This window comes from Quercus suber, unplaced genomic scaffold (assembly GCF_002906115.3).
Source record: "Quercus suber isolate HL8 unplaced genomic scaffold, Cork oak 2.0 scaffold_407, whole genome shotgun sequence".
Taxonomy (NCBI): domain Eukaryota; kingdom Viridiplantae; phylum Streptophyta; class Magnoliopsida; order Fagales; family Fagaceae; genus Quercus; species Quercus suber.
Window position 1 is genome coordinate 359664 of NW_027069858.1, and position 19189 is coordinate 378852.

At 33.6% G+C, this 19189-nt stretch overlaps 1 protein-coding gene across 1 annotated transcript; it reads right to left on the reverse strand.

Moving 5' to 3' along the window:
• Positions 1–4013: 4013 nt before the first annotated feature.
• Positions 4014–12995, reverse strand: LOC112003269 (TNF receptor-associated factor homolog 1b). The gene is made up of 10 exons (XM_024035454.2): positions 12841–12995; positions 12006–12227; positions 10003–10114; positions 8376–8464; positions 8213–8281; positions 8001–8130; positions 6459–6617; positions 5749–6097; positions 5197–5309; positions 4014–4316 (listed from the first exon to the last, which is right to left on the reverse strand). The coding sequence occupies exons 2-10, from the start codon at positions 12214–12216 to the stop codon at positions 4160–4162; spliced, it is 1389 nt and encodes a 462-aa protein (XP_023891222.2). The 5' UTR covers positions 12217–12227; positions 12841–12995; the 3' UTR covers positions 4014–4159.
• Between the last annotated feature and the right edge of the window lie 6194 nt (positions 12996–19189).

Consider the following 19189-nt stretch of genomic DNA (forward strand, 5'->3'; position numbering starts at 1 on the left):
AATAGAGAATGCTCATCATGCAGTAATCTCCAAGCTTGTTTTGCCAAGATGCATCATTGAACAAGGATAAATCCTTGAAGCCCATACCCCTTTGGCTTTTTGGTTTGCACAGCTCTTGCCGCTTAATCTAGTGGATTTTGTGGCTATCTCCTCTTTGTCCCCAAAAGAACTTTCGAATAAGTGCCTCGATTTCATGACATAGAGTACCCTATAGCTTGAAGCATGACATTGTATATGTAGGGAGTGCTTAGGCCATTGCTTTAATCAAGACTTCTAGCCCTATTTGTGATAGAAGCTTACCTTTCCAGCCATGTAACCTCTTCCACACTTGCTACTTTATCTTTGCAAAGCTGTCCTTCTTACTTCTACCAATAAGGGTAACCCAAGGTAGCTCTCATATTGATGGATGACCGAGACACCAAGAGTTTGCTTGATCACTTCTTGCATGTCTTGAGGTGTTGATTTCCTGAAGAAGAGGTTTGTTTTTGATCTATTTATTTTTTGCCCCGAAGCTCCTTCATAGATCGCCAACAAGTCTAGCAACTTTTGACATTTGGCTTCCTTGGCTCTACAAAAAATTAAGCTATCATCCATAAACAAAAAATGTGTTATTCTAGGTCTAGATCTACAAATAGACGCCCCCCGAATCTCATCCTTACTTGCAACTGAATTAATAATGACATGTAATCCTTCTGTACACATCAGGAAGAGGTATGGAGATAGGGGATCTCCTTGACGAAGACCTTTAGTGGGAACAATGTGTCCATGGGGTTCCCCATTGATCAAGACTGAATATGTAACTGAGGTAATACACTCCATCATAAGTTTAACCCAATGTTCATGAAAACCCATATTTACCAACACTTGTTGCATATATTGCCACTCAACTCTGTCGCAGGCTTTGCTCATGTCTAGTTTTAGAGCCATAAAGCCTGTCTTGCCAGTGCAATGGTTTCTCATATAGTGGAGTGTCTCAAAAGCAACCAGTATGTTATCTGTAATCAACCTGTCTGACATAAAAGCACTCTGATGTTCTGAAATAAGTTGTGGCATTATCTTTTTTAATCTATTAGCCAAAAATTTTGTAAGAATTCTATATAATACATTGCTTAAACCGATTGGCCTATATTTATAAATATATTTCGGGGATTTGACTTTAGGAATTACAGTTATGAAAGAATGACCAAGGGAGGGAGGTAATGAACCTAAATTCAAGTACTCCAAAATGGCCTGAACAATGTCTTCCCCAAGCAAGGACCAATAGCTTTGCTAAAACAATGGTGGCATGTCGTCAAAGCCTGGAGATTTGAGTGGTGCCATCTGTTTTAAAGCTTTCTTAATCTCCTCTGAAGTGAATTCAGCAATAAGCAAATCATTCATCTTAGCCGTTACCCATTGCTGAATAGAGTCCAAAACTGCCTTAAAGCCACTCAGATTGCTTGAAGTGAATAGCTGCTGGTAGAAATTCAATATGGTGGTAGAAATCTGTGTGGGATGAGTGTTCCAACTACCCAAATCATCAAACAAACCATTGACATAGTTTTTCCTCCTCTGCTGTGATGCCTTACTATGGAAGAATCGTGTATTTTTGTCTCCATCTTTCAGCCACAAAACCCGTGATCTCTGAGCCCACATCTTCGCCTCCTTGTCCATTAATAAATTAATCTCCTTCTCAAGTTACCTCATATGCTTAGAATCACCCCCTCATACGCTTAATCTCCTTTGCCTCCTTCTCTAACTCACGCCAAACATTGCCAAAGTTTTTTCTACTCCAGCTTTCTAATTCCTTCCCACACTTATCTACTTTTTCAATGATTCTAGTGCCCCACGGTTCAGCACTGTCTTCCCTCCAAACCGCTTCAACTGTTCTGCTACAACTTGCATTAGACATCCACATATGCTCAAAGCGAAATGGTTTTTTCATTTGACAATCCATACCTTCTCGTGCAATCAAAAGAGGTTTATGGTCCGAAGTGATGACATCAAGGTGGTGGACTTTAGTTCCAAGAAATAAGGAGAACCATTCATTTGTCGCTACTGCCCTATCAAGGCATTCCTAAACTGTATACCCGACAAAATGTTTGTGCCAAGTGTATTGAGTTCCAACAAAACCCAAGTCCATGAACCGGCATTCATCCAAAACATCTCCAAATAGTTGCATTTGGTTGTGAGGCCGAATCCTCCCTCCCATTTTCTCATTTTGCTTCGTAATTTCATTAAAGTCACCTGCACATAGCCATGGTGATGGACCCCTATTTCTTAAGCTACGCAGTTTAGCCCAAGCTTCGTGTCTCTACTGCGTATCCAGCTCCCCATAAAAACCAGTAAACCTCCATTCATCCTCCTTGTTTTTGTTTATAGTAGTGTCAATGTGATACTTGGAAAAAGTTTCAACCTCAAGATCAAAGTTTGCTTTCCAAAAAATTACTAACCCCCCCCCCCCACAATTTCTCCTTGGTACCTCAAATTTATCTTTAAAGTCTAACGCCTTTGAACTAATTTTAGCCTTGCTTTGTCTATCCATATTTCGGCTAAAAACACGACAAAGGGAGCTTGTGCCCGCTCCAATTCCGCAAGCTGATCTTCTGTCCGCTGGTCCCAATTTGTGTTTGATGTTTTAAGGGGGACAACTATTTGTAGCCTCGTTGTTGTTTTTAATGAATCCTTTTGAGTGTCAAAGAAAAAAGAAAAAGAGAGAAACCACGATGTCCCTAAATTTAGCTCCATGAACACAACACTGCATAGGCAAGGAGTTATGAGCATTTGGCAGTATACAATAATCAATTCCATTACAACTTTTTTACACGTTAGTTTTGACTTTAAGGTTTGAACAGTCAGACAATTTAATTAAAACTAATCAAACTACTGAACTCTTCTCCAATTTCCAAATATTTACTTTGTCTTGTTGGGCTGTATAGAAATGTTAGGGTACAGATACGAACTGACCCAATCAAGTGGGTACAGAACACAAACCCAGCCATTCTAGTGGCCAGTGGGTATTCAACAATCACTACAAAATTATCATTCAAACCAATTAATATTCAATTTCTCAGCGTTGCATAACTAAACCAAGATTTAAGGTACTTTATTAGGAACAAAAATTTGTGGCAAATTTAAAATCTCCTAAAATACTGTATTGGGTTATGTTGAAAACTCTTTTTAAATCTTAAATACATTTGCATGCAACAATACAACTTGCATGATATATCACCCAATATTGGAAAAACTAATCATTAATATTAATGAAGGGTGTTTGGTTTGAAAATCACTCATAACTTAGTTTTCATAAGTCATAACTCAAACTCAATTTTCATAATTCATATCTCTTACTCTACTTTTTCACTCACTCTAGAAAATATTTATTTGGTTTCATATCTTTAATTGCATATCTCATGTCTAAAACTCAAATAATGCAAAAAGTGGTGGGGCCCACTTTAAGAAGAGAAGCCGCTTGAAAAGCTAAAATAAAATAAAATAAAGAGCTAGCTCCCAACGGTCACATACTGGTTTGATTTGACAATACGCTCACCCGAGTCTCACTATGACTGAGTTATGTACAATATTGTCATTGAAACACTTAACTCAAAATTTGGAAACATCCAAATTTTGTTTTCAATTTCCGTAACTCAAAATTTTGAGTTTTGAGTTATGGAAACTCAACTCAAAAATCAATCGGTGAAACACATGATTTTTGAGTTTTGGGTAATGAAAACTAAGTTATATAATTAGTTTTCATAAATCCAAACACCCACAACTAACTACTACCGACTATAGGCAGGTCTGATATGCTAGCTTGTTGCACAACCGTGTTGACCCTCCAAAAAATAAAGGATCCTAAGCATAAGCAGTCAAGTTAAAAATCTGGTTACATGACTAAAAATTTAGATAATGAGCAAAGCGTATTCCCCACATAATTAAGCACTTACATTTTGTTAATTTTTTAAACATTATTCATTATAAGGGATTAGCTTCTTTTTTTTTAGGTAATAAGGGATTAGCTATATTGAAACCACTTCTACAGAGAAATAAATGTCACTGCATTGACAAACATTAACTGCAATATCATCGTTTTTCCAGTAGAAAAACATTGAACCATTGAAGACACAAAACTCAAATTCAATTGACCAAACTCTCTGGAGATTTAAGTTGTTTAAAAATATTAAAACCTTGTTTTCTCTGATTTCTTTTCCTTCTCAGCTGCTCCACGTTTTGCCTTCTGCTCACTTTTAGCAAGCCAAGATTCCTCTTCTTCACGGATGAGCTCCTCCTGCTTCTTCAATGCAACAGCTTCCTCGTAGGCAACCTCAATTTTATTGCTGCATGTACGGAGAAAAAAAAAATTAGGGTATATACAGGAACAGACTAGCAAGTAAACAATTTCAGTACCCAATGGATTAAATCATCAAATAATTTACTCCCTCAGTACCACAGATTCTTGTTTGGACTATCCCAAAATAAATGAAACTTTTTAAAAGAAAAGGATTAATTTTCTATATTAAACTCGTCTTTTTCAAAAAAGCAAACAAGACTCTAATAAAAAGCCATGCCACCTGTATTATAAAATAAAGGACATTTTACGAAGATCACTATATGTAAAAATATAAATTGGAGTTCTTCATGTTGGTTACTGATTTAATCATTTTTACATTCATGTAAAAATATAAATTGAGATCTTAATAAATAAAAAAACTGCTCAAAATTTTGTGCAAGTTCCCATTAGCTATTATTGATTATTGAGTAAAAATTTCACTTTTAAAGAAATAGGACAGCTACATTAAAACATTGATCTTTAGAAACATAACAGCTGATAATCCACTTTGAGTTCAAAAGGTACAGCACACTAATAACTTTATAGACATCATAGCAATATCGACTTGCTTAATAAGATGCAAGGAAACTGAAATTGGAACACCAGTAATTACGACACAATATAAAAAATCAGCAGGATATGAATCTTAAAATTGACAATTATTGAAGGTTGGTCATGATAACAAAGAAAGAACATGCAGAACTTTCAGGAAGCTTGAAACTGCAAATTGGAAATAGTGAAAGAAATGACACAAGGGCAATCAACAGATACAAAGATATTAATACTTGAAAACACACACACAGGGAAAGAGTTTGAACTTCTTAGAAGCAAAAGTACAGTTTTTCTTTATTGGTGAAGAAGCAATAGTATGGTATCAAATGAACAACCTGAAAATATGGGCAAGGACAAATATCTCTACGGTTCTGTGGCCCAATTCTGTAAGACGCCTTTCATCACACTGAATAGAATCTTTGTTGAAGTCCTCTCCAGAGTTTCCGTCCTGTAAATAAAGGTAAAGGGTTGCTCAGTCATCCAAAGATTACGAGTGCCACTGGAATTCTTGTGGTCAGTACTTCATTTTTAATTTTTAATTCTAATTGTACACTTTGGGAACACTAGTACTGTACACTTCACTTCTTCATGTTCTCTTTCATTCTCAATAAATTATTACTTAACGTTAAAAAAAAGTTATACGGTGGGTGATCATAAAATTAGTCTCAAAAACTCTATTTTTTTCTTCTATCTCCATACAGGGTTATACATTATTAATTCGTATTTAGAGAGAGAGAGAGAGAGAGAGAGAGAGAGAGAGAAGAAAACAAATTAATTGCAAAAGAAAACCAAAACCTACCCAACATTCAAGCTCATGTTAATCAGCCATACACAACTCCATAATTACAAAAGACGTTTTGACACAAAACATAGTTTCAGCAACTCACCTTTGTATGATTCTGTGGACCCTTTTCATCTTTTGGAGGCAACAGATCCATGGCAGCCCTCTCAAGTAACAATAAGACATCATCAGCTAATACAAACATGTCTTTGTCTGCACGAACCATGGGGGCTGGCATTTCTTCAGCCTCCAACAATTTCAGCCTCCCTTTCTTACAAATAGTATGGTCTTTAAGAGCCTTTAATCCACTATACAAGGAATCCATTACAAAAGTAGATGTGATTTCCTTCTCTATAAAGAACTGCTTCACAACTGCTTTTAGAATCACATCTATCTTCTCCCTGGACATTTGATGCCTAGCATTTTGGTCAATTCCCAACCAGAAGGTACGGAAACTGCAACAATAACAAATGATCCGTTTTAAAAAAAATTAGACTGAACAGAAATGTAACTAAAGTTAATAATTAGTAGCCACCACAAAATATAAGCATTATCCAGGGAAGGGGGATTAATAATATTATTAAGGTTGACTTTGAAATATATTCAACAAAACAAGAAGACACATATACATATGCCAAAACACATTGAAAACACACAGCAGAAGCAACACGATGGCATATCCATGGGCATAAGAACCAAACGATCATTTCATAAGAAAGCCTTGAAAACACCATATCCTCAAAACTGATATGTTGAGTAATTAACACTTATATTCAGAGTTCTAGACTATATTTGATGAAGGTAAACACACAATACCTTGACCACCTTGCTTTATCGTATATCAACTTCCCAAGCTTGCTTCTTTTTTCTTCCAAAAATCGCCAGTAATTCCGTTCCACATTTGTTAGATACACCGGAACAAGTTCTCTCCTATACTGACAATCAAGGCAACGAAAAGGCCTTTCTGCTCTCTCCCTACAAACCAGAAGCCAAAAATAAATGCTTATAAAATATGAATAACTACCACAAATTGAACATAGAAAGTAATACAACACACCCACTCAATTACACCTCAAAATCCATAATTAAGCAAACAGGTCTCGAAAGGGAGGTGACTCGGGGGTCAAACCTCATATGTACAATCAGGACGAGACCCCATCCACTTGATTTATTTATATCCGTATGAGCCTTTGTGTTTATCATTGTGAACACAGCTTTCTTTCTTTATCAATAAAAATGCATTACTTACCTATAAAAAAATAATAAATAAAAGAAATAAAAGAGATCCCAATGAAAGAGTAACACCTTCCAGATCAACTTAGATGAACACAATTTTCATTCTATATCAATAAAAATGCATTAATTAACTATAAAAAATAAAAATAAATAAATAAAAGAGATCCCAATGAACAAGTAACACCTTTCAGATTAACTTAGATTGAAAGTGCAAGCAAAATCAACTGTAGAATTTATTATTTATGATGACAGACATACCTCAATAATAATGCCAAAGTGAAGCTTAACATCTTCAACAGTGTGTCATCTTAAAATAAATAATATTATATTTCACTCAAATTGGTACATGCATAATGTCTAGTTTAAACTAATTTCTTGCCATGGGAAGGTAATGTATAATCAGAGAAGGTTCAGTAAGCAAATCGAAAATTCAAAATGAATGAATTAAAGATGTATACAAGTGCCACATGGAGATAACGCGACTAGGAACTCGAGAAAGGAGGAAACATGACTAGGTGGAGAGGCAGACAAAGAAGGCCCAATTGACAATCCATGATTGCAAGTTGCAACCCACAGCCGAGAGGACCTATTAAGCCATATCAATGAAGATCAGCTCTAATACTGAACCAAACAACCTTCAGCAAGCGTTTTCTTTCTTTCTTTGCAAAAAGACTACTCCATGTACAATGGACACAAAGGAGTCTAAGGAATACAAGAGAATAAATTTGTATGCATAGAGACAACAACTCTATAAACTTAGGTAGGGAAGTGGTAAAAATGAATCCCCATGCTCGATACCAATCAAATAAAGAACCACTAAACAAAGCTGACAATTGGGTTCTTGTTGTTTCAATATCTTCAAACACTCAGCAAGTGTTTTCTTTTTCTTTTTTAAAATTGAAAATAGTTTTTAAATTGGCTACTAAACAGCCCCCAAATAACTCCAAATAGGACAAGCATACATCACCATGACAGAGTTGAACAAAAAAGGAATACTATCATAAAAAGAATCATTCATCTGCAATATCAAAATGTCATAAAGAAGTATAAATACCAATCAAAATGTCAAAAAATGAATCATTGTTGGATCAAACACTAATGGAAAAAGATTTATGAATCAACCTGATGACTTGAACTTGTGCCCTTATTATAAGAGTGTCAGCATTAACAAACCCATCTGGCATATTTGTCAAATCCATGATTTTTTTCCACCCCCAGTCATGCTTGTTCTTCTGGAATCGATGCAATGTATCTGCAAAATTTTCATTTACTCACTTGCACTAATGCGAAAGAATAACTTCACACAACTATTAACCAGTAATTAAGCAACCAACCAAAACATTTAGATTTGTTTGGATCTTTATTCACAACTGCTATAGTGAACTGTGCCAGATGGCTCCAGCCTGTTTCACAAACAAAAGAAAGCTACATGATTACAACCATATAACCAAGGATAATAACCACCAGAAAATTCCAAACTTTTTTAATATATCAAACCTGGAAGTAGTTTTTCATGATTAGCAACACACAGAAACAAAGAGAGATGATGGCAGACATCACATCCTTGGGGATAAATTAAAATGCACCTGCCATAAACAGCAGAATGCTTAGGTCAAGAAGACTAAACGATCTGACAATATTAATGTAATTAAGAGATTTGCAATATATGTTCTTCTATATTACTGTATTTACCAAACCCTACAAATTGCTGCAACTAGCAAGGACACAGACATATTTATCATTGTTTAATACTAATTCACATTACTGAGGATGAAGACTTTTGAAAAATGAACATGTGATGTAGCTTCATTGTGATGGGTACAAATAATAATGTGATATATCTACATCAAAGTAATACAAATCATCTACATCCAAAAACAGGTGTTTCATTCTAGCATGAATATTAATTAAGATTAAAAGAAAAGGAAAAAATATAGACCCAATTTACAAATAGGAAGAAATTATCCACTGGTGACATTATTATAATTAAATAATCGTTCTCTGTGATTAATAGTAAAAACTGAAGGAGTATTATATCTGGAAGGTTTATCACTAAGGCTTCATTTGGTTGGAGGGATGGAAAAGTGGAGGGATGGCAAACTTTTTTGTTTGATTGGGAAGAAACATGGCAGGATGACAGTCATCATTTCCTTGGGGATACATTAAAATGTACCTGCCATAAAGAGCAGAATGCTTAGGTCAAGACTAAACAGTCTGGAAATTTTAATGTAATTAAGAGTTTTTCAATATATGTTCTCCTATATTATTGTATTTACCAAACCCTAAGAATGCTTAGGTCAAGACTAAATGGTCTGGAAATTTTAACGTAATTAAGAGTTTTGCAATATATGTTCTTCTGTATTACTGTATTTACCAAACTCTATGAATTGTAGCAAGAACACAGACACAATTATCATCGTTCTATACCACATCCACCTTATATTACAGAGGATGTAGACATTTAAAAATGAACATATGTAGCTTCATTGCGATGGGTGATAGATAATAATTTCATATACAACATCAAAGTAATACATGTCTTCAACATGCACAAACAGGTTTTTCATGATAGCATACATTTTAATTCAGATTAAAAGAAAAGGAAAAGGAAAAGGAAAAAAATAAACCCAATTTTTTACAAAATACAAAGAACTTATCTAATGGTGACACCATTCTAATAATTAAATAATTATTCTCTGCAATTAATTGTAAAAATTGTAGGAGTATATATGGAAGGATTTCAAATTTTCCACTATAACATTCATCACTTTTGATGAATGATAAGTCGCCTGCAATGTGACATACAAACAATCTCATGGTATCTCTCTCCATTGGACTAGATGCTATAGAATTTAGAGATGCATATAAAGGAAATTAAGTAAAAAATTTCAAATGAGTTTCAGAGACGATGAAACTGCCTGATGCATAATAATGTTAAGCATGTGTACTTATACACTTATATGCATACAAGGTACATATAAAGTACATAAACGAATGTAGAAATGCTTATATACACTTATGCAAATTCATAGTATATTTCTGTGCATATTTGTACACTTCATAATTATATGAAAAAAACAAAGTAAAAAAAAGTATGACAAACGACATATTCCAGGGCTTGTACCATTTGTGGCCGCCAACCTCAAATTGATTACTACAAAGTTCTCTTTTTTTTAACTCTGAAAATTTCTCCACCCTCCACGTATATTTTCCATACAACTCAGAAGGTTTTGGCCCTATTAAAGACGTGAACAATTAATTAAAAAATGGTTTGATCAAAGAAAAGAACAGGCAAAAGTAATAACAAACTTTAGTAAGATGGCTTAATAACAATACATTTGACAAATACCGAAAACTTAACATTCACAAGATAGTGATGTGGACAAGAAAGAGATCAAGGAAAAATAAGATTATATATACAAAGATTCAACATTTGTGATTTAGCCAGCTTTATGGCGTTTGGGAACAGATTATAAGCCAGCTTTTGCTTTTTAGCTTTCATGTACAGCCTTTTAAAACCTCATTTTTTGAAGTGCAAGTATATTTTAACACACTTTCAAAAAAAAGCTAAATAAGTTGTTCTCAAACACACAGTTAATTAAGTTGCACTAGAATAAGGGCAATTTGGTGATTTCCAAAAACTTGGAATGGGCTGTCCATGGCTATACCAAAGGCCCATGAGTCTTATTTTATGTTTTGAGTCCTTTTCCTATTTGGTGTAGAAGTTATTAAGTCTTTTTTTATTTGTTATTAGTATTCCTAGTCATTCTAGGAATATGTTATATCAAGTTCTAGTCCTTCTAGGAAAGGATTTAATTAACAAGATCCTAAATAAAGACTTTATTGTAGTCAATATTATTCATAGTGAGATTAATTAAATAAAATCCCAGCAGCTTATTTTAAGTTTTGAGGGTGTGATTGTTTTCTCCTACCTAGGTGTGATTACCTAGTGTTTTATTTATTTTGTTTTCTATTCTATTCCCTATTTCTGCCCCAAACAGCCATCAAGATTTACTCTTTTCTAAAACTCATCCAGAAATTTGTTGTAGTGTTAAATTCTTAAAGATCTTACATCAGATAATATCACCAACTTTATAAATTGTGTTTTACCAATAATTGAATTGGAAGTGTATTGTGAGTAATAAGCTTCAGCTAAGACGGTAAAAACCAACCAAAGAGAAAATAAAGTATTTGAATAATTACTAATTACCCACCTGAGGTTAGGCTCGAATTCACTTAGTCTACCTATGGTTTGAAAATTGTTACTTTACCCACCCGAAGTTAGCTCCTTTATGTAGCACCCACCGCATCAATTTCACGATTAAAAACATAGAAATCAAGATGTAAAAGGGATATTTGTAAAAATTGTTATGCTTTTGTTCAAGAACGTCACAGAGAACACATCACCACAATCACAAGAGCAAATTCACTACCAGAAGAAAAAATCAAAAAAATCCACAAAAAATCGCAAGATGAACTACTGCTTCACCTCCACATTGTTCAATATAAATACTCAAAATTTTAAGCTGAGAAAACAATTGCACCACCACCCTACTTAACCTAGTTCACAAAGTTATAATCCTTTGTAGAACACCTTGATTCTGCTAAAACGAATTTTAATCTAGATTTTTAACCTTTAAAAAAAAATTATAACATTTTCTTTTATTTGAAAGTTAGATTCCTTTTCTTTTGGGTAGGCAATCAAACAGCTGCAAAATAAAAGTGACATTACTAGCCGTATACTTTTTCATCAATGTAGGTCAAGCCCAATTTATTTTGTTTTCAGAAGATGCAAGATGAAGTAAAGAAAAAAATGCTATATACCTTTAGATTGCTTAATTGATTGCCCTTTTGAAGGGATTTTATTTTATTTTTTTACTTTTTTACATTATGCATATTTGATTATAGAAACATTGAATTACTAATTAGTTAATTATAAAATATATCATATATGTTTAAATTACTTCTTATTACACCTTTTCTGTTGTGCCGTTGACAAGCCATTAGTTTCACAACTTCAACAATAACAAAATGGTTGACTATTTCAGTCCATTTGTATATGTAGATATGGTTGTATATGTAGATATGGTTGAGAGGAATAAGTGTGTAATGGAACAAAAAGCATACCTTCTTCATTATCATCATCAGTTTCCCAGTCAAGGGGTGATGTGGATGGGGTTCCACTTTCCACCTGCTCAAAAGACTGCAATTCCGCCAATGCTTCCCCAGATTGACAATGCTGCCCGCTTGAAGATCCTTCCATGGACCTTCCCACTCCAGTCTCCTCACTCACAGTCCCAGCTATTTCCCACTTCGAAATCCCTTCCCCCACACTCATAAATTTGCTCACTAGACACGAATAAAGCCAACAATAGAATAATCAATATTGCATCTCAAACCACACTTTGCATGATGACAACATAACAGTACACCATTCATTCACAGTGACGCCAGAAAACAACAACCAAGCTTAGATGTATATACCCAAGGCTCATAGATTGCCAATTCTACAATACAACCAACTTGAAAATTTCTGTTTGGTTACTGGGAACGTAATAATAGAAAAGTAATTGAAATTAAATTAATTCATGTTTCACAAACTGGGACATTAAGGAACCAAAACCTTCACTCCAATAGATTAGTTAGCTCTTTCTTTTTACTCAAAAAAAAAATGATAATTTAAAAAACTTCAGTTTCTTCTCCATTTCCTCAATTTTCTATACAACCAAACAAAGCCTCAACAAAAACCCAACCTCGTGAAAGACCAAATAACACTAAACCCTGAATTCAAAAGTAAATAAATAAATTCAAAATCAAATGGAAAAAAAAAAAAATCAAATGCAATTAAACTGTCAATGAAATTAATCCCTAAAACCCAAAAAATAAAATACAAAAGGAATTGATAAGACATGGAAAATGAAATTCAAAAGGACAATCGCATAGATCGAGTGCGTGTACAAACCTGGAATCGAAAACCAGAGCTTCGTCAAGCCGTAAGGGCTTTACAGTTAATCTATACTACTATTAAGGATCCGTTGGGAATTTTCTTTTATTTTATTTCACTTCAAAAATGCCCATATCCCTGCGATCCGGTAAAAATATATTCTATTTCCCCTAAAATATTGCCTAAAAGATATACCTACTCTGAATTTTTAAATTACTTTATCAACTTATATATTCGGTTTAAAATGCTAATATTACTATTTTTATATATTTTTTAATAAGTATTACTCTAAGGCCCTCCTACTTTTTGAGTTAATTTTAGTAATTTTTTTATCTCTTACCCAAAATGCACTAAAAAATTAAACATGTGACTTTGGGTTAACTAAACTTAGGAAGGCACTTCCTAAATCCAACTCCCACAATATATTCTAATATATTTATTTAGATCCAGATAACATTAAATAATTACCTCTAGAGATGATGTTGCTTTGTTAGGAATGTAGACTCCATAATGAACTTTAGCAGCCAGGTTGTCAACATGAAGGGACTTTAAAATGGTGGCATATCATTTGTAGTATGGACTTCACGTACCTTGCTCGTTGATTGTAAACTTTTATCTTGGAAGTTCATTACAAAACATACAAAAATAGTTGTTACTATGAAGAATAGGGATGGAGGGAGAACATTATAACTGCTTAATGATAATGGATGGAAGTTTGAAGTTGTGTTAACTTTTTTCTTTCTTTTTTTTTTCTTTTTGTTTTTTGCTGGCAATATCAATGGTTACTTAAGGAATAAGAAAGAATTTTGAACAATTAATTTTTTTAATAAAAATAAAAGATAATGATTAAAAGTTAAGAATAAAACTTCAATTGAAATCAAGGAAAAAAAAATTTTGAATTCAAATAGGAGAACATGTACCTGAGATTTGAAGAGGTATGCTAGATTTTTGGAAGATGGATGAACATGGGATTATTATTTTTTTTAATTTAGTTATTTAATTTAGGATATGTATAGAATATGTAAAAAGTGTGTGAAATATATCTTAATAGGGAAAAATACCCATATACTCCCTAAACTTTCAACCACTGGCCAAAAGACCCCCTCAACTTTTATATGGCCAATTTACTCCTTAAACTATTCATTCCTGCCAAATTAATACATCTGTTACTTTGGTGTTAAAAAACTAACGTTCAAATCATGTGAGAAGCACACAAAAATTACAAAGGTGAATCAGCTCAGTTGGGAGGGAAAGAAAAAGCCCGGTTCAGAGAGAGGAAGACAATAGACTGTGGAACCAGAATCTTGAACCGTCGTGACAACCTTCTCTCCAGTGCCGGAGTTTTTGTCCTGCAATCGCCTTGCCACTGGCACGCTCTTTGTTTTTTTCCTACTCTCTGTTTTTCTAATCTCAATCTCCATGTGCAAATTTTTGCAATATTTTTTGTTTGGTTTAATTTTCGGGCTTACCCTTTACACTTTACACTTATCCAAGTGTTTCAAGATCTGTGGTGGATTGCGTAGAGTTGGCTGTGGTGAAATTTTCATTTGTTTAAAACTGGTTTTGAGTATGTTATACAACTGTTTGATAAAATGCCTAAGAGGGATATGACCAGTGTTCTAATGGGTTTTCATTGTTTGGTAGGATTTTAGATGGGTTTGCAATTACTTGAAAATAATGTTCATGGCTGGGTTTATGTGTGCTTGATTGTTTCATATAAACGAATTGAAATTACAAATTGCATAAGAAAATTGTTTCATATAAACTAATTGAAATTACAAATTTGAACGTGGCATTACTATTCTCATTGGATTCACTTGTGTAGGCATTTCCCAGGAGTAGGATTTAGCCTGGCTTTTCTGTTGTTTCTTAACATCATTATTCTCTGCAATTTTTTGGTTTTGTTTAATTCTTGGGTTGGTTTAATTCTTGTTTGTTTGATTTTCTGAGTATGCTATAGAGCTATTGCTTTTGAGTATGCTATAAAGCTGTTTGATTAAATGCTTGAAAGAGATATGACTTACTGTGTTAGATGAAAAACTTTTACAATGAGCTAATTTTAATTAAAATTGATTGTTAGAGGCTTGTTGTGGGGCACTGAGTGGAATAATTTTTGGTTAAAGCTCTATTAGGTGGATGATAAATGCTTAGAATTACCACGCCCAGTTAGAGCACCAGTTGCTACTCGTACTTGAGAATTAGTTCAATTTGCTTTGCTCTGTTTCTTTGAGGCTTCTAATATCAACTGCTGCCCACCTTTTTTGCACGTTAGCTATGAACCTTCTTTTTTTTTTAACTGGTTGTGGCTTACACCTTATCTTATAGCTACTGAATGCATATTCAATGTTCATCTAATCAGGTAGTGACTAGTGACAATTTTTGTCATATTAACATTCATATTTGTTGATGTCCTTAGTCCGCTTTCATGTGACGTTTATATATCTCACTGTTGTATTCATGTGTGCTTTGGTGAGCTTAATTGACTTGTCCTTTTATTGCATTCAAGTTTTTTTTTTCTCCCACTATTATGTATATATATATATATATTTTTTTTTTTTCTCTCCAGCTCTTATATTAATGTTCTTGTTAATTTGTTTTGTAGTCATGGATGAATGTCCACTGTCACTCCTTGGAAATTCACATTCTATGCCAAATGCTCAAGCTCCTCAATCCCAATATGATTCTATTGAGGCTGATGGCCAATTTGAAATTGTTAATGTTCCAATTGAATTGGAGGATGATGAAGATTACAATTTAAGTGATTTTTCTGAATCTGATGATGAAATAAATGAAGATTTTGGTATGGAGGATGATGGAATAGATAGAGCAATTGGGGGCAAGCAGGTTGAGGGAGTTTGAAATGGTGAAGAAGACTCAGACCATGGGGACAGTGATGAATTGAGGAGTGTAGAAGGGTCATCTGATGATGAAGGGGATTCAAGGCCTAGGTTCCTTGAGTTTAACCAACACATTGGCATGAAAAATGTACAGTTAATGAAGGATCTCAAATTTGCATCACATGTAGTCTTCAAGGAGGCACTCATTTGAATTTAAATTCATGGCAGATTGAGATCCTTTTAAGAATATTGATGTAGCCAATATACTTTTGTTTTTCAATATTACTGGAAAAGTGTTATTATTGATTCATTGACTGCTATTTTTTGGCAAACAATGTACCATTTGTAAGCACTCATTGATATTTCAATTCATGGCAGATTAAGACATTCATTTTTTGGTGTTTAGGATATGATATTAGTACATTACAAATTTGAATTACTCTGATGACAAGATTTATTTTCTTTTTTTCTATGGGGATGTAAAAAATTGAAAGTTTTTTTTTTTTTTTTAATAAAGAAATTGAAGAGGCTTAAAGTTATTGTATAAAGTTCAATTCAGACAAAGACTTCCTTATCCCTCATTACAATGCAAAAACAAAAGCTGTACCTAAGAATAATCCCATTTAAGGCAAAAATTAAGCTAAATTGAGAACTACACTAACTTTTTCCTTTGTCATAGTTACAACAATATCTTGTTAATCACTAAACACTACAAAAAAACTAATCAAATTGGGTACAAAGGTGTGGAAGCAAAATGCTAGTTCCATTCTTATTATGTCACAAACCATTTTTTTAGTACTCATGCATAAATAGTCACTTCAAGTGACATCCAACGTTAACACTCGGACTTAAACAAAATCCTCTTATGCTTTGCAACTTTGTTCTTTTTGCTACTACTAAGCTTTGGCCTTTCCCTTGTCCTTCTTGCTTCCACTAGCGCTGTTCCTCTCTATACGACTTTGACTAGATTGCTGAGTATCCATACATGATTGCCAAGTACCCTATATAATAATACAACCACAATATCAATGCATTATTTTAAGGGAGTGATAGTGGACATTCATCCATGACTACAACATAAAATTAACAAGAAGATCAATAGAAAGAGCTTAATGAAAAAATAAAAAATAAAAAAAGAACAGAACAATATAAAGAACACCTTGGAATTGTTCCCTCAAAGCTAGATATTTTTACTGGTCTACTTATTTAAATAAAACAATATGGATAAAAAATAAAACTAGTAGGAAAAACTTCGAACAAAGTTGGACACACAACCAATAGCCCAGCAACAACACTTAAAACAACCCCCCTCTATGTCACTAAAGTACTAACAGCTACATTTGCAACCTCTCTTCACAAATACAAGCCCAACAGGGCACTCTAACCCAAAGCCTGAAAACTAAATGTAGTATAACCACAGCTTTTCAAAATTTTCTTATGCAATATGTAATTTCAATTGGTTTATATGAAACAATCAAGCACACATAAACCTGGCCATGAACATTATTTTCAAGTAATTGCAAACCCATCTAAAATCCTACCAAACAATGAAAACCCATTAGAACACTGGTCATATCTCTCTTAGGCATTTTATCAAACAGTTGTATAGCATACTCAAAATCAATTTTAATCAAATGAAAATTTTACCACAGCCAACTCTACGCAATCCACCACAAGTCTTGAAACACTTGGATAAGTGTAAAGTGTAAAGGGTAAGCCCAAAAATTAAACCAAACAAGAAAATTGCAAAAATTCACACATGGAGATTGTGATTAGAAAAACAGAGAGTAGGAAANTTTGTAATTTTTGTGTGCTTCTCATGTGATTTGAACATTAGTTTTTTAACACCAAAGTAACAGATGTATTAATTTGGCATGAATGAATAGTTTAAGGAGTAAATTGGCCATTATAAAAGTTGAGGGGGTCTTTTAGTCAGTGGTTAAAAGTTTAGGAAATGTATAGATATTTTTCCCCTAATTTTTAGGAAAAAAGTTTCTCAAGTTTTTTTTTTTTTTTTTTTTAATTTTATTGAATTACAATTTTAATCCTATTTTTTATTTTTTAAGAATAATAATTATCTAATTAAATTAAGTGCATTTTAAAAAAAAAAAATTATAACTAACTTTCTAAAGCTTACGTCCACAACTAGAATATCATAATTGGTCACCAAACAGGCCTATAATTTATATAATTTAAGGCAGATGTGGTGTAGGGTCACATCACTCACCTCACCTCTCATGCCTACCTCCTTTAACGTAATCTTTTTTATCTATTTATTATTTCTTTTTGGACTGATGTTACAATTTTTCTTTAACGTAATTTGTTTCATCTTTCATGATTCATTCAGTATTCAAAATTCCTCTCTCTTTCTTGAAAGAGTTCTGCTGCTACATTTTTTTATATAGAGGTTTGTTAGTTAAAAGAATTGTGTAATGTGTCGCAGGGAAGTCAAAAACTCAATGCTACAGCCTACAGGTAAGAGGGGTGGTGTGCTTCCGGGCTGTGGAGAGTGGGCCATGTGGGTCGTGCAGTCCAAAGAGGCAGGTACCAATTCAAACCTCTCTTATTCTTTCAATTTATTTTTATTTATCAAAGTAAATTACACTTTCAATTCTAAATTATCACCTTAATTATACTTCTTCTTTTTTTACTATTGAAATGCACAGCCAACCCCCTTATTTTAAAAATATTAAACCTCTGTCACATGTTTTATTATTAACTCTAAAGAAATTTAACAATGAAATATCAACTAATCCATTAACGGTTTATTTTAAAAGAAGAGATAAATGATTTTTCAATGTTAAATTATGTTATACTTAACATCAAAACAAATGAAAGGAGGACATTGAAATAAAATTATGACATTGGAGTCAATTGTCAGTTTCAATATACATTTCGTGCGATGGTCACTTCGTTGATGTTGCGCTAATCTCACTGCAGTGATTTCCCTTCTCTCTTCTGCTAGGTCAAGGTCAAGGGATAGGAGCTATTCATTGTTGCTACTAAGGAACTGATCAGTTCTTAATGTTGGAAAGCTAGTTTTTGTAGGGATGATTGCTTCAGATCCGTATGTCATAGAAACAAGGTCTCTCCAGTGGACCTTCTAGGAGTCGTGTGATACGTCCACAAAACGTGAGGAAATCCATCCACCCACTTTCCCTTAGCCTCCTCTAGTCTCTTCTTTAAACCATCCACAATGACTTTATTTGTGGCCATTACCTAGCCATTGCTTTGGAGGTATGACAGGGTAAAATATCTATTTTTTATTCTCAAATGACAACAATATCTCCAAAAGGTCTTGCTAACAAATTGGAGTCCATTATCTGAGATGAGAGTGTTCGGTACCCGAAATCTTGTTACAATATTTCGACACATAAATCTCTTCACATCTCGATCTTGAATGTTTGCTAATGGCTCAGCCTCTACTCATTTGGTAAAATAATCTGTAGCAACAAGTAGATACCTTGGATTCCCTGTTACTTTCGAGAATGGTCCAACAATGTCCAGCCCCCATGGTCCGATTTCAAACA

What these genes read in the sequence shown, in the direction of transcription:
- LOC112003269 (XM_024035454.2), bottom strand. Translation starts at nt 12,216, where the DNA reads ATGAGTGTGGGGGAAGGGATTTCGAAGTGGGAAATAGCTGGGACTGTG. An exon ending in GCACAAGTTCAAGTCATCAG is followed by an intron (nt 6,618 to 8,000) that starts GTTGATTCATAA and finishes TCTGGTTTGTAG; the next exon opens with GGAGAGAGCAGAAAGGCCTT. An exon ending in GTCCTTGCCCATATTTTCAG is followed by an intron (nt 4,317 to 5,196) that starts GTTGTTCATTTG and finishes CCGTACATGCAG; the next exon opens with CAATAAAATTGAGGTTGCCT.